The sequence below is a fragment of the Hyperolius riggenbachi genome, chromosome 4 (assembly GCF_040937935.1).
Source record: "Hyperolius riggenbachi isolate aHypRig1 chromosome 4, aHypRig1.pri, whole genome shotgun sequence".
In the NCBI taxonomy this organism is placed as follows: domain Eukaryota; kingdom Metazoa; phylum Chordata; class Amphibia; order Anura; family Hyperoliidae; genus Hyperolius; species Hyperolius riggenbachi.
In genome coordinates, this window is record NC_090649.1 from 100438129 (window position 1) to 100455253 (window position 17125).

The 17125-nt window shown below is 43.0% G+C and overlaps 1 protein-coding gene across 1 annotated transcript in view; it reads left to right on the plus strand.

The window, feature by feature from the left end:
- Positions 1 to 3330: 3330 nt before the first annotated feature.
- Positions 3331 to 17125, plus strand: part of ALLC (allantoicase) — a 61187-nt gene continuing 47392 nt past the window's right edge. Inside the window, exons 1-2 of the mRNA XM_068279103.1 lie at positions 3331 to 3403; positions 14702 to 14812. Of these exons, the coding sequence (XP_068135204.1) occupies positions 3383 to 3403; positions 14702 to 14812 (132 nt within the window). The 5' untranslated portion in view covers positions 3331 to 3382. The remainder of the gene's footprint in view (positions 3404 to 14701; positions 14813 to 17125) is intronic.

Consider the following 17125-nt stretch of genomic DNA (forward strand, 5'->3'; position numbering starts at 1 on the left):
ATTATTATGTTATTATGTTTGTAGCTAGTTTAAAGGAATACTGTAGGGGACCCCACCCCCGCAGACATCCTGTGCCCACGCAGCCACTCACCGATGCTCCGGTCCCACATCTGGTTCACTTCTGGAATTTCAGACTTTAAAGTCTGAAAACCACTGCGCCTGCGTTGCCATGTCCTCGCTCCCGCTGATATCACCAGGAGCGTTCTGCGCAGGCCCAGTATGGTCTGGGCCTGCGCAGTATGCTCCTGGTGACATCAGCGGGATCGAGGACACTGCAACACAGGCGCAGTGGTTTTTAGACTTTAAAGTCTGAAATTCCAGAAGTGAACCGGAGGCGGGGCCGGAGCATCAGTGAGTGGCTGTGTGGGCACAGGATGTCTGCGGGGGAACATTAGAAGCCCCTGGTAAGTTTAACTCATTTTCTCCCACCCCCCTACAGTATTCCTTTAAACCAACTCCTAAAAAACATGGTTCTTGAAAAGAAACTTGGCTCTCTAAAGAAATCTTAATATTGTCATATTTTTATTTTAATGTAAAGTATCGTTTTTAGTCATGATATAAGATTGTTACTTTGTTATTTGGTTTTATTTAATATTAATAGCTAGTTTAAACCAACTCCTAAAAAACATGGTTCTAGAAAAGAAACTTGGCTCTCTAAAGGAATCTTAATCATTGTACTGCTGATCTGTGGCTCTTTTGATGAATGAGTTTGCAGACCACTGTCCTATGTGATATTTAACACCTTAACAAAATGCATTTTGAGCCTCCAGCAAGCAAGAAGATACTACATTTGACAGTACATTTTAAACTACTTTTTGGTACTTTTTCAACTGCAGAGTGCTGAAAAATTATTCTATAGAGACTCAGAGACGAAGACAATAATACATTTATACATACCTGGAGCTTCCTCCAGCCCCATCCGCATGGATCGCTCCCATGCCGCCATCCTCATCTGTCTCTATCGCCAGTACCGGGTCTAGTCACTTCGGCCTGTCAGAGCCAGTCGACGCAAGTGCAGTGCGCTCCCTCCGTACTGCGCAGGTGCTTGCGTAAGGCAGGTGCCGTGGAGCCAGAGGGAGGTGCTGTGCATGCGTACAACTGGCTGCGTCTGGCGGAAGTAACAGAACCTGGTGAAGAAAATGGGGAAGGCTGAGGATGGCGGCGTAGGAGCGATCCGTGTGGGTGGGGCTGGAGCAGGCCCCAGATATGTATAAATATGGTATTATTATTCAGCTCTGAGTCCCTTTAAACAGAATATGAAAAGTCATCTCCAAAGAAAAAACTTGCATGCACCCAAATTTGCCTCCTACCCAGTGGCCAGCTGTTTGTGTTCACAGTTCTATATTCATGTAAGCATGGGGAACTGCACTTCATTTGTTATAATGTCTGATAAAAGTGTTTGTTTTCATTATTAATTTGTTTTCGTCTCCGCAAGCTGTTTATGGCCAAGGGAAAAAAATGTTGTTACTTTTGGTTAGTGATTCATCTTATTGGCTAGACTTTCTTTCCGTTGTTAAATTACCACTAGAGTCGTATTGCTTCACTTTATTAGTTATGTTCACTCAAATATGTGCATGTGTGAACTGGCGAAATCAGCTCTGGTTACTTTGTGTGAGCACTTTGCTTCCCTCATACTAGTCTAGGCATGAAGAATCTCTACTGAGTTATGGTTTTGCTGTTTGTCCTGGAAAAAGAAAAAAAAAACATTGTATACAATATTCCATGCTTCATAGGATATGCGATGCTAATAAATGCCAATATCTTGGCATAATTTTGTATAAGGAAGTATTGTTACAGCTATAGGTAGTTGCTGCTATGTTTTTAACGTTAGGACTAATTTTCCCATTGAGATGAAGCAAACAAATCTGATAGATTGTTTGTGACTCCACCCCCTTTTCTGAATTTGAACCCCTGTCACCCACTGAACAACTGTAGCATGTTTAAGGCCTCTGCTATTAACAGTGTAAGAGTGCAGCAATTTAAATATTCCCCTTAAAAAACAATAGGTGAATTTTGATTGGCTGTTGTAGGCCCCACCCACTTTCCTGAATATAAATCCCAGTCACAAAGTGACCAATTGTGCCACGTTTAAGAACCCTGTGATTAACAGTCTCAGGGGCCTTTCACACTGGCACGGTGCATTACGGCAAATTGCTGGGGATTTATAGATTTTACAGGTTTAAAACCTGTAAAAATAGGTTAAATGTTTTATTGTCTCAGCTATATGACACAGTCTTTCACACAGTCTGTCAGTGTCACAGAGCTAAACTATATGAACTATTGACTCTATTGATCTCCTCTACGCAGGAGAGAGGTTTATGCCTGTAATTCCTTATCATCATTATTATTATCAGTTAGGGTTATAGGCTATAGTCTGACTGGGTCCCAATTATTGAAAAACTGTCACTTGCTTATTTGGATGCTTAAAGGGACTCCGAGCTCAAGTAAAAAAAGAAAGTTGTACTCACCCGGGGCTTTTTCCAGCCCAGTGCTGGTCGGGAGGTCCCACGACGGCGTCCTGGCTCCTCTCCTAGTCCCTGCTCCGGAATGGCTGACCGGCCGCAGCCCGGGCAACACTCTGCTGAGTGTCGGGCTGTTCCTTCCGCGTATGACGCGGCTGACGTCACACGCCGGCCGCCTCGCGTCATCACGGCGGCCGGCGTGAAAGTACTGCGCATGCGCGATTAAAGCGCGCATGCGCCGTACTGCCACGCCGGCCGCCGTGATGACGCGAGGCGGCCGGCGTGTGACGTCAGCCGCGTCATACGCGGAAGGAACAGCCCGACACTCAGCAGAGTGTCGCCCGGGCTGCGGCCGGTCAGCCATTCCCGAGCGGGGACTAGGAGAGGAGCCAGGACGCTGTCGTGGGACCTCCCGACCAGCAGTGGGCTAGAGAAAGCCCCGGGTGAGTACAACTTTCTTTTTTTACTTGAGCTCGGAGTCCCTTTAACTCTTTCATGCAAAGAGAAAAGAAGAAAATGATTTTTTGTATGCTTGGCATTGTACAGTACTTGGCACTGTACATACACATGTTTGTCTCATCATTTCACATGTCACCTCAGGTACTCAAGATTTTTTCCAAAAGGCTCCAGAGATGCAGATCCAACCCAAAATACAAGCTTCGTGCCCACAACCCTCAGCATTTAGGATCCTATCGACAGAAAAGTTCCGAAACATGCTTGGATACAGTGAGGGCAGCGAAGAGCAGTCACTGTAACATTAATAATATCTGTTGAAGTTCTGTTCTACCACGTTCAGGGTAAATCAATAAAGTAAAGTAACTGATTGACAGAGTGGTGAAGAAATGTCTGACATTGCACTTATTGAGCCATCATCTAGTGTAAGAGCTGTGACTGGGAGCTGGCCCAGGAGATCAGTGTGTATGAAGAATACTGATTTTAAGGTAAGATCAAACGAAAAACTAACACTGTGTGAAACTGCGAAAGCCAAGTGGCTCTACCTCCGTCTGGCCAGCCTTTAAATACAGTATTTAGTCATTCCACATTGGCAGCATGTGGTTTGCGTGAAGCAGTGTGCATGTTTTATGTTGGAGATTAAAATCCTATGGTGATGCCCTCTCACTGTGAGGTGTTCTTGCTTGGTGATTAGCAGTTGATGTCACCCATGCCTCCTATTTATTTTAAAGTGAAGCTCCAGCCAAAATTGTGTTAAGCTTAGTTAGGGAGAATACATTTTCTGTTAGGTTGTGTTTTTTTTTGTTTGTTTGTTTATGTCTTTTTTTTTTTTTTACTTTTGTTTAGGCTATTGTTTACATCTTTTTCAGGTGATCGTGATCAAAGCCAATAGATCTGGCTTTAAAGGACACCTGAGGTGAAAATAAACAAATGAAATAAACAATTATATCTATCTTCCTTCTCCTAAAAATGACTTTTTAAGATATTCCAGTTTTATTGTATGTTTAAATATACTTTTTAAGTTTTAACTGTTTTATTGTGTTTGCTCAATGACACATTCATTGAAGTAAGACAGAGATAAAATCTATGAACTATTGACCCTTTTTATCTTGTTCCTGCTCTCAGAAGCCATTTTCTGCTAGGAAAGTGTTTTATAGTTGGAATTTCTTATCAGTGAGGGTCACACTGTAGTCACTTCCTGTCTGAGTTAGGACTGAGTCAGACACCTACATACCTGTTTTTTAACTTTTTCAGGAAGAGAAAGAAAAAACGGAACACAGCATATTTATTTGTGTGCTAGGCACTGTATATATCCATGTCTATCTCATCATGTCACATGTCACCTCGGGTATCCTTTAAGGTATTACGGCTGGATCTGTGTTTGACTGCAAACACCCCATCAATTTAAATGGGGATCCAAAGACAGCAGCACTGTGTTACCTCAGCGTTACAATGACAGTAATGGTTGTCAAACAGTAGTGTCGCGCTCAACATTCAACAGTGCTTCGTGTTTTAAAGTTCATCAGTCTTTTCTCCATCCACTTATCCAAATGCTGCTCTTCCTCCCATTAAAAGCAATAAAATGCGCTCACCAGAACTTGTAGCTGATTAGTTACAGTCAGCAATAATCACATGTACTATTCCTGTTCCTCCTGGTCTTCCAGGCTCCAGCAATTCAAATGCTCGGAAGTAAGCAGAGAGAGGCAAACATAGCGTAATCTTGTTATGCTTAAATCACCGTGCAGGGGCGTAACTAGAAATCACTGGGCCCTCCTGCGAATATTTGGATGGGCCCCCCCCCCCATAGGTGCCAAATAATCGTAATGGGGCAGCGTTTCACTGTAAATTAATTGTAAAGTGGGCAGCATTTTACCAGACAATCGTAATGTGGGCCAGAAAATCGTAATGTGGGCAGAGTTCACCAGAAAATCGTAATGTGGGCCTTTAGAAAATCATAATGTGGGCAGAGTTCACCAGAAAATCGTAATGTGGGCACCAGTCACCAGAAAATTGTAACGTGGACAGCATTCACCAGACAATCGTAATGTGGGCAGCGTTCACCAGAAAATCATAATGTGGGCAGAGTTCACCAGAAAATCGTAACGTGAGCAGCAGTCACCAGAAAATTGTAGCGTGGACAGCATTCACCAGACAATCGTAATGTGGGCAGCGTTCACCAGAAAATCGTAATGTGGGCAGCAGACACCAGAAAATCGCAATGTGGGCAGCAGACACCAGAAAATCGCAATGTGGGCAGCAGACACCTGAAAATCGTAATGTGGGCAGCAGACACCTGAAAATCGTAATGTGGGCAGCAGACACCAGAAAATCGCAATGTGGGCAGCAGTGACCAGAAAATCGTAATGTGGGCAGCAGACACCAGAAAATCGCAATGTGGGCAGCAGACACCTGAAAATCGTAATGTGGGCAGCAGACACCTGAAAATCGTAATGTGGGCAGCAGACACCTGAAAATCGTAATGTGGGCAGCAGACACCTGAAAATCGCAATGTGGGCAGCAGACACCTGAAAATCGTAATGTGGGCAGCAGACACCTGAAAATCGTAATGTGGGCAGCAGACACCTGAAAATCGCAATGTGGGCAGCAGTGACCAGAAAATCGTAATGTGGGCAGCAGACACCTGAAAATCGCAATGTGGGCAGCAGACACCTGAAAATCGTAATGTGGGCAGCAGACACCTGAAAATCGCAATGTGGGCAGCAGACACCTGAAAATCGTAATGTGGGCAGCAGACACCTGAAAATCGTAATGTGGGCAGCAGACACCTGAAAATCGTAATGTGGGCAGCAGACACCTGAAAATCGTAATGTGGGCAGCAGACACCAGAAAATCATAATGTGGGCAGCAGACACCTGAAAATCGTAATGTGGGCAGCAGGCACCTGAAAATCGTAATGTGGGCAGCAGACACCTGAAGATCCCCCTGCAGAATTTCAATTTTTTGTGGGCAGCGGGCAGCAGCGGGATACATACCTTCTTCCTTGCGTTCCATCGCCGCCTTCTCGCTCTAGCGGCTGACGTCACTTCCGCTTCCGGAAGTGACATCAGCCGCTAGAGCGAGAAGGCGGCGATGGAACGCAAGGAAGAAGGTATGTATCCCGCCGCCGCTGCTGCCCGCTGCCCACACACATTCACTAGCTGGAGGGGGGCGCAGAGGGGAGAGCCCCGAGGTGAGGGAGAGGGGGGAACTTCCCCTCTCCCCGCCGACTGTGGGCAAGGCTTTCCCCTCATGCTGCCACCCCTCCAGCCCCCAAAAAACGGCCCCGAGCGGGCCCCAGGGGGGCGCAGGCGCTGCAGGGCCTATTGTTACGCCCCTGTCACCGTGATTCCACTCCCCACTGTGCCAAACACACCTCCAACAAACTGTGCTGTGATCTCTCCCGTGTGTGATAAAGGCTATGTTATCTGCTCACCAGAAACTTTGGCTGATCGCAAGGAACCAGCAACCACGCTTTGCACAACCGTTCATAAGCACATCCAGCTTCTTGTCCCTTCAAGAACTCAGAGCAAAAGTTGCCATAGCGTAATGTCTCTGCTTATGTTTAAGGTCCTGTGAAGGCTATATTGGACCCTGCTGGCGCTGCTATTCTGATTGGAACTTTATGGGAACATCTTTCTCTTCTATAGTGTGCTGCCTGGAGCAGTGGTGATCCTAGGACACTGAGCGCAGTCTCACTTGATAAGTACCATAGCGTAATAACGTTTAATCAAATAAAATTATAAATACAGAGTGCACTCACATTCCATACGATAAAATTGCGCATATAGTAAATCCTCGGACGTCCTAATAGCCGCTGCAGGTACTCTCCGCATCTCTCGCACCACGACTGAGGCCCCGCCCTACCGGTTTCGTCATCAATGACTCATCAGGGGCATACCTCTGGTCCGGCGCAGAGACGCTTTTATTGCGTATCATGTGTTACTTCCTCTCTGAACGCGGCGGCCATTTTCAGCAGCAGAGACTGACGGATACAGCACAATCCGTCATATCTCTGTCATGCTGGGACTTAGTTATACCTCTATAGCGCCATCTACTGGCCAGACTTAATACTCTATTACAATTTACACATTTTATGCATATCTTGTATAACCACACATCAGTACAATTTAAAGATCATATAAAATAGTTAAAATTATATAAAAATATTCAAATTTCTATACAAATAAAATATTCCAACAACCTATACATATAAATCCTTGTATCCAGACCTATCTACACACCCCTATATTTCTCTCCCATACTATCAATTATATATTTATGTGCCTATCTATGTGACAGTTCGGATGACCTAAATAGCATATCATGAAATCACTTCCTTATATGATATATATGCTTATTTGCCATCATGTGAGTCTATCCCTAAACCAGTGATTCATCCCCTTGATTTTGTTCTAAAGTGCAATGTGCTAAGTTAATAGTGTGTCCAATGTGGGGCCACCATATTGGATAAGCTGGGTACCCATATATGAATATATGAGACCTGTCTCCATTAGAGGCAGGTGCATATGTGTGTGACATACCCCTTCATCATTAACAACCTAACGTGTAAAAAATCATAAACCTACATTCCATTGCTAGTGTGGAATATGGAACTTAGTATCTAATACAAATTTCTAATAACGTGCCTATTATATATCTACCCCTCCTATAATTAGTCGTCTGCAATGAAGCAGTTGAGGTCCAACTCCACGTTTAACCCTCTGGGGTGCATAGTTTGCATAGAGTAAATCCATTTTGTCTCCATTTTTGAGATTTCTCGAATTCTATGACATCCTCGCCATTTTGTAGTTAGTTTTTGCAGTGCCGAAAATTGCATAACAGATGCATCACGTCCGTGTTTTTCAGAAAAGTGCCTTGACAGACTGTGACTTTGAAAGCCTTTTTGGATATTTTTCACATGCTCATTAATTCTTGATTTTAGCATCCTCTTTGTCCGGCCTATATATTGGAGCCCACAGGGGCACCATATTAAATAGACCACATGGGTGCTACTACAGGTAATTAACTCTTTAATAGGATATTTTGTCCCAGTACAGTGCGAGATGTTGTGTGTCATCTTCTGCGTTTGCGAGGTTAGGCATGGATTGCATTGCCTACAGGGAAAGAATCCCTTTTGTCCCCACATATCCGTACGGTTCCTGACCTGTGGGTCATCTATACTTGTTTTTACCAGGCCTCTTTGTAAATGATAGGCCTTTCTATAGATGAACTTCGGTTTCTCTGGAATTTTAGCTTTTAATAGTGGGTCATTTTGTAACAATCCCCAGTATCTATGAATAATATTTTCAATTTCCCTATATTGTGAACTATATTCCAAACAGATCGCATAATCAAATTGATCTCCCCTAGTTGTTTTGGGTTTGTCCACTAGCATACTTTGTCTGTCCCGATTTTTTATGACTTCAATCTCATTCCTCAAGGGGGGTTCCTGATATCCTTTGTCTACAAACCTTTGCAGCAGCATTTCTGCTTGCTTTTCGTAATCGCTTATACGCGAACAGTTCCGTCAAATGCGTGTGAATTGGCTTCTCGGAACACTTTTTAGCCAGTTCTTGTGATGGCAGCTCTTAATAGGGATGTAGGCATTTCAATCTGTTTTTTTAAAAAATGTTTTAGTTCCCACTGTATCATCCATCTTAAAAATAACCACATCGAGAAACTCAATCTGGCATGTGCTCCAATTGGCTGATAATGTAATCCCCTTATCGTTCTTGTTCAGCCATACTACATATTGCTCCAATTCTTCTTCTGAACCCCTCCAAATCCACACCAGATCATCTATATACCTTCTCCAGGTTATCACCTGACTACTTTGAGGGCATGCCAGCACCTTTATTTCCCAATCATCCATGAATATATTCGCTACGCTGGGGGCATACTTTGCCCCCATAGCGCATCCTAGTGTTTGCAGGTAGAATTGTCCTCCATACCAAAAGTAATTGTGAGTCAAGGAGAAATCCAACAACTTGACTATAAATTCAATTTGTTCTTCCCTTAAATGGGTATACACCTTCAGAGCCTGTTCGCGAAAGAGGGCATAATTCCTAAACGCTTTAGGTGGGACATATTGCCTACAGATGGTGAGGAGAATGACGAGAATGATAAAGAGCTGGGAGAATTTCTAAACCAGTGTGGAATAAGCCTATTAAAAATCCTGGGAAAAAGAAAACAAAATAGGCTGGACAGACTGGGAAAGGAAATAGAGGAGCTCAAAAATAAAATGGAGGAGTTTAAAGAGCAAGAAGAATTTATTGGTAATGCGACTGTACTAACGAAAATACTTCAAAAAAATGAAAGAGAAATGAGTGAGATCAAAATTAAAAGATTCCAAAATGAGTGGCAGGAATATAAAAGCCAGACAGCATATAAATGGCAAATTGAACAAAACAAGAGGAAAAAAATGGAAACAGAGACTAATCAGAATAAAGATGGAGGGCCGATAGGCCACCAGCCTGGGGGGATAGACCCAAATATTAGTCAACCTGGAAACTTGACCTCTAAAATAGAAAACATAGGCCAGAGGGGAGAGAGTAGGGAACAGCAGAGGGACACCCGATACCCTAACCCATACTATCAACCCCACCATATTCAGAGAGGAAAACCAACTCCTAACAGAAGACTGCAACAAAATGGGTGGCAGCAACCTAAATATGGAAAGGGGAAAACTATACCAAAAACAAACAATGAGGATAGCCAGACCAACTATGAGCGACCCCATTATGAACCTAAATGGGGCCCTGAGGGGTTTGAGCCTCAAAACCCACAGAGAGATTTCAGACAGGACTATTTGCCCACATATAATAGATATGAGCCATTAGGCAGACAGACAGCTGAAACTATCCACCATTATTTTTGGGGGGGGGGGAATCCCCCAGGAACAACTGGGAAGAAATACAGTACAGTCGAGGATTCATCAAAAAAAGAGGACTAGACGAGGACGAAGGGGAGGGAGAAGTAGTCAAAAGAAGGAGGTAAAGAAAGGGGAAGGCATTTTTAACATCAGTGGCATACCCCTGACAAATAGTAAACTTAATATCCTTGATAAAGGTCTTAAATATGCTCCAAAACAAGGTCTCAACAAGTTTGGGACATACATAGACATCAATAAATACGTCAGAAAACTAAACATTACGAAATATCAAAAGAAGGACCCACTTCGAAGGCCAACACAAGCACAGTGCCAGGAGATTTTATTCACACAGGTTTGAGGAACAAGTCCACGTTTAACCCTCCAGATAATGCAAAGGACAGCACAATACAAGTGTTCAAAAATATGGTGCTCAAAGACCTAGAAACAATAGAGGTCAGATACAATAATTCAGAGCTGAAGATAATTAAGGAGCTCAGTCAGAAAAAAGAAGTGCTTATAAGGCCTGCTGACAAAGGTGGTGGGGTTGTTGTGAAGCCTGTGGAACAATATCGTGAAGAAATGCAGAACATTCTAAAGGATCAGGCTACATATAAAAAACTCAAGGGAGACCCCACTATTCAATATATGGGTGAACTAAGATCTTTATTGAAAGAAGGCTTGGATAAACAAATCCTGAATGATACGGATTTCAGATATCTGGTTATTGATGCTCCAAGAATCTCTGTGATGTATCAGAATCCCAAAATCCACAAGAATATGACCAAACCCCCATGAAGACCCATTATAAGTGGGATTGGGTCTCTTAACCAAAGGGTCGGTGAGTACATTGACTCGTTCTTACAGCCTGTGGTTAAGCAACTTACGTTATTGCTTAAGGACACAAAACAGTTATTACAAACAATTGAGAAAATGAATATCCAAAAAGAAGATTTTATTGTCACAGCCAACGTCACCGCCCTTTATACCATCATACCGCATACTGAGGCAATAAGAACTGTCCAACAGGCTCTGAAGGTGTATACCCATTTAAGGGAAGAACAAATTGAATTTATAGTCAAGTTGTTGGATTTCTCCTTGACTCACAATTACTTTTGGTATGGAGGACAATTCTACCTGCAAACACTAGGATGCGCTATGGGGGCAAAGTATGCCCCCAGCGTAGCGAATATATTCATGGATGATTGGGAAATGAAGGTGCTGGCATGCCCCCAAAGTAGTCAGGTGATAACCTGGAGAAGGTATATAGATGATCTGGTGTGGATTTGGAGGGGTTCAGAAGAAGAATTGGAGCAATATGTAGTATGGCTGAACAAGAACGATAAGGGGATTACATTATCAGCCAATTGGAGCACATGCCAGATTGAGTTTCTCGATGTGGTTATTTTTAAGATGGATGATACAGTGGGAACTAAAACATTTTTTAAAAAAACAGATTGAAATGCCTACATCCCTATTAAGAGCTGCCATCGCAAGAACTGGCTAAAAAGTGTTCCGAGAAGCCAATTCACACGCATTTGACGGAACTGTTCGCGTATAAGCGATTACGAAAAGCAAGCAGAAATGCTGCTGCAAAGGTTTGTAGACAAAGGATATCAGGAACCCCCCTTGAGGAATGAGATTGAAGTCATAAAAAATCGGGACAGACAAAGTATGCTAGTGGACAAACCCAAAACAACTAGGGGAGATCAATTTGATTATGCGATCTGTTTGGAATATAGTTCACAATATAGGGAAATTGAAAATATTATTCATAGATACTGGGGATTGTTACAAAATGACCCACTATTAAAAGCTAAAATTCCAGAGAAACCGAAGTTCATCTATAGAAAGGCCTATCATTTACAAAGAGGCCTGGTAAAAACAAGTATAGATGACCCACAGGTCAGGAACCGTACGGATATGTGGGGACAAAAGGGATTCTTTCCCTGTAGGCAATGCAATCCATGCCTAACCTCGCAAACGCAGAAGATGACACACAACATCTCGCACTGTACTGGGACAAAATATCCTATTAAAGAGTTCATTACCTGTAGTAGCACCCATGTGGTCTATTTAATATGGTGCCCCTGTGGGCTCCAATATATAGGCCGGACAAAGAGGATGCTAAAATCAAGAATTAATGAGCATGTGAAAAATATCCAAAAAGGCTTTCAAAGTCACAGTCTGTCAAGGCACTTCTCTGAAAAACACGGACGTGATGCATCTGTTATGCAATTTTCGGCACTGCAAAAACTAACTACAAAATGGCGAGGATGTCATAAAATTCGAGAAATCTCAAAAATGGAGACAAAATGGATTTACTCTATGCAAACTATGCACCCCAGAGGGTTAAACGTGGAGTTGGACCTCAACTGCTTCATTGCAGACGACTAATTATAGGAGGGGTAGATATATAATAGGCACATTATTAGAAATTTGTATTAGATACTAAGTTCCATATTCCACACTAGCAATGGAATGTAGGTTTATGATTTTTTACACGTTAGGTTGTTAATGATGAAGGGGTATGTCACACACATATGCACCTGCCTCTAATGGAGACAGGTCTCATATATTCATATATGGGTACCCAGCTTATCCAATATGGTGGCCCCACATTGGACACACTATTAACTTAGCACATTGCACTTTAGAACAAAATCAAGGGGATGAATCACTGGTTTAGGGATAGACTCACATGATGGCAAATAAGCATATATATCATATAAGGAAGTGATTTCATGATATGCTATTTAGGTCATCCGAACTGTCACATAGATAGGCACATAAATATATAATTGATAGTATGGGAGAGAAATATAGGGGTGTGTAGATAGGTCTGGATACAAGGATTTATATGTATAGGTTGTTGGAATATTTTATTTGTATAGAAATTTGAATATTTTTATATAATTTTAACTATTTTATATGTATATGATCTTTAAATTGTACTGATGTGTGGTTATACAAGATATGCATAAAATGTGTAAATTGTAATAGAGTATTAAGTCTGGCCAGTAGATGGCGCTATAGAGGTATAACTAAGTCCCAGCATGACAGAGATATGACAGATTGTGCTGTATCCGTCAGTCTCTGCTGCTGAAAATGGCCGCCGCGTTCAGAGAGGAAGTAACACATGATACGCAATAAAAGCGTCTCTGCGCCGGACCAGAGGTATGCCCCTGATGAGTCATTGATGACGAAACCGGTAGGGTGGGGCCTCAGTCGTGGTGCGAGAGATGCGGAGAGTACCTGCAGCGGCTATTAGGATGTCCGAGGATTTACTATATGCGCAATTTTATCGTATGGAATGTGAGTGCACTCTGTATTTATAATTTTATTTGATTAAACATTATTACGCTATGGCAACTTTTGCTCTGAGTTCTTGAAGGGACAAGAAGCTGGATGTGCTTATGAACGGTTGTGCAAAGCGTGGTTGCTGGTTCCTTGCGATCAGCCAAAGTTTCTGGTGAGCAGATAACATAGCCTTTATCACACACGGGAGAGATCACAGCACAGTTTGTTGGAGGTGTGTTTGGCACAGTGGGGAGTGGAATCACGGTGATTTAAGCATAACAAGATTACGCTATGTTTGCCTCTCTCTGCTTACTTCCGAGCATTTGAATTGCTGGAGCCTGGAAGACCAGGAGGAACAGGAATAGTACATGTGATTATTGCTGACTGTAACTAATAAGCTACAAGTTCTGGTGAGCGCATTTTATTGCTTTTAATGGGAGGAAGAGCAGCATTTGGATAAGTGGATGGAGAAAAGACTGATGAACTTTAAAACACGAAGCACTGTTGAATGTTGAGCGCGACACTACTGTTTGACAAACATATTTTACAGGGTGGTGATACCAACCCATAGTGTGGCGAACCATTTTTATAGTGTGTCAGCTATTGAATTGGTCAGATTTGTGTTGAGAAAAGAGGAGCGCATATACCGCTTAAATTTATCAATGACAGTAATGGGCCTATCACCTCATTCAAACATCAGAAGTCACAATTATGCCGCAGACAGTGCCATTTTGGTACTATTCATTTTAAGGCTGGGTGGTTTGGGTGCAGTCTTCAAGTGGTCTTGGAGACAGTGATTTCGGCACTGGACTTCTTCATTACTGAATACGTTGGCCTTTATTTTTACCATTGGCATTAGAGGGAGGTTAATTTTAGTTGCTAGAGAACTGGGACTGCTAAGGCATGGAAAAGAGATTTTTTTTTCCCTTCTATTCAACAGGTTCAACAGGCTGTGATTCTGGGTCCAGATTTGTGTGCATGAAATCGGGAAGTGGAAAAGGGACCTTACTCTCCTTGAGGCCAGGCTAAAACCCTAGTGTTATAGCAGTATTGTTCCAGTATTAGTAGAAACTGTTGTCGTCCTATCCTGAAATTTTAATCCTCAAATTCATGTATGAGTGTATGGGGGGGAAGAGATAGAAAAATCTCAGAAAACGGTCCACACAGGGGTGTAACTACAGGGGGGGGGGGGGGCAGAGCAGTAAGGGGGCCCCAACTACTACTTCAGTCTCTTTGATAAAGGGTTCCATCCTTCAGATCAGGTATTTTTGTGGCTACACTTGTTATGAGTGTGAAGATTACGATGTCCACACTCATTTTATGACCCTTACAAGATGGGCCCCCAGGCTGTGAGGGTTACACGGGGAGGCAAGAGAAAGGGTGTGAACTTTGGGGGCCCCAAAGTTTTGCAGGTGGGCCTTAATGATTTATAGTTACGCCTCTTGGTCCACACATTAGCTATGTAGTGCATCACGTAAACCTGATATCACAGTCACCTTATTAGGACTTCCAGCTAGGAAAACATTGTGATTCTTCCAAATAAGAAGACACATGAATATAATTTAGAAAGAGGGAACGTTTTTCCTGAATGTGCAGTCATATATTTTATACGGTGCAGGAAACTGGCAAGCCTACGATGACTACTACAAGCACAGCGCGCGGTGCACCGGAATGTGTTCCCGAGTTTGTACAGATGAATAACCTGGCCTGTGAGTCTGTTGGAGGAAAGGTAAATAAATATGGCAGCACAGCATGTTCCCACTACAACACCCTACATATTTATAGAGTAAAGTAGGCATGAAGAGACACAGTGGGCCTGATTCACAAAGCGGTGCAAACTGTTAGCACGCTGGTGAAATGCCTCTTATCACGCCTAAACTCAGTTTAGGCATGATAAGTTTAGGCATGATAAGTTTAGGTGTGATAAGTTCAGGCGTGATAAGTTTAGGCATGATAAATAAGTTTAGGCATGATAAATTTAGGCGTGATAAGTTTAGGCGTGATAAGTTTAGGCATGATAAGTTTAGGCATGATAACTATAGCACCAACTGGGTTAGCACCGCAGTGCACAGCTGATCAAAAGTTTTGCGCTAGCAAAGTCTGGTGCATGAAACGTCGCATAGAGTTTAATGGCGCTGCTTTGCGCGCAGGACTTTGCGATCTAAACTTATCTAAACTTATCACGCCTAAACTTATCATGCCTAAACTTATCATGCCTTAACTTATCGGGCCCGATTCACAAAGCGGTGCTAACCCAGTTACCCAAAAAAGCAAAGTAACAACTTTAAAAGTGGCCAACGATGCAGTTGTTGAATAACAAACAATGCGGAAAGAAGTTGTTTTTATGCATGCGCTGTGGTTTGTGAACGATCGTTTCCTTAACTCCATACACACACACTTTAATGATAATCGTTTAAAAAAAGCCAGCAGGTTGGATCGGGTTTTTGGAATTACTTTGTTTATTGGCCATTGGCTTTAATGATCATTATGTAAATTTTTACCAACGTTAGTTGGCCGATACCTACTGGATCGGTTATATCAAATGACTATAGTCGGATCTTTGTGTACAAAGCTTTACCATAGTCATAGTGTAATTACACTTCCACACTGTGGCAGAACTGGCCATACCAAATCCAGCCATGTGTGACCGATCCCCACACCATTCATTAAAGAAATCAGTGCTTTCTATACAAATTACTGTATGGGGCATGCCTGGGCCTTCATGCTGTAATGTCTCATAGTGACACACTGGGCCTGACGCAACAGAAGTGTGTTCACTTCACCTTTTTTAACTTTAGGGTCCAATTACCCCAAAACTGAAGTTGTTAAATTCTGAAAACATATGTGCTACTTAGTGTAAATTACGAGTTTTAGGTTCACACTACACCGCAAATGCAGCATTTGCGTAAATGGCTTGGAAGGGGCCTGAGCAGATGTGCTGGCGTTGTTCACACTGGCTGTAGCGTTTGCGTCACACCTGCCTGATAGTACTTCTGCAGCTTTTCTTGTTATCTGTGCCGTTCCCGCATATCACCGCTTGTCTGCTGCTCACCCGGGGACCAGGAAGCATGGGACTTCCTGCTGGTTTGAAAAAAAAAAACAATGTGAATCCTACCTAGCAACAGGGAGGATCCTAATTGATCCACATGAACCAATGAGAATTTTTTCTATTGCGATAGGATTCCCATTGGTTCTTTTGCAAACCAACAGGAATTCCAATGGTTTCCGGACGAGTGTGGACGTCGGGGATGGCGGCACCAAATTTCCATGAGACAGGTGAGTGATTTTGGTGCAGTTAGAAGCCAAGTGGGAATGCACACTGTCCTACCCATAGACTTCCTCTGCGTCCAATTAGAGTTTGCGGTCCGGCATTGTGGTCCAGCTGTGGAAAAATGCAGCAGGTCGGGACTTTGCATTTGCAGTCCGGTGATTGCGCTGTGCATTTGTGTTCCGTTTGACAGTGTACATGCATCCTACCAATAGGAAGCATTTACTAACCGTTTGCACACTTAAATGCAAATGTTCAAACAAATGCATTCACAGACTCACTCACCCAGGCACCACTGTTATCCCTACAGCTGTTTCTTGCTGAGTCTGTACAACGACTGACACCAGCTCCCACCCATTGCTTGTACATAAAAGTGAATATGGATGAGCTGGTTGATGAACTGTACAGGTGAACACACAAATGCACAAACGCTATTCCTATGCTTCACCTGTGTCACTGCCCATATACCGGTAATCTCCCTTTGTTACTACCAAAAATGTTTTGTTTTCTACTGTAATGCTAAAAATGTAGGCGGGCCTCCCTTGGTTTTCCTACTTTGGGAAACACATGGTCACCCCTGAGTTGGATCTACTGTCGGCAGCACTCAGTGATGTAGGCTGCAGCTGCACATACACAGAAGAACCGACTGGCGTGACTGAGCCTGGTTACCGGGACCGATAACAGGAGAAAGAAGGTACTCGGCGAGGGACGCATCGCTGTACATGGGGTTGGAGAAAGCCACCAGGTAAGTATCAAATCTTTTTAATAGCCCAT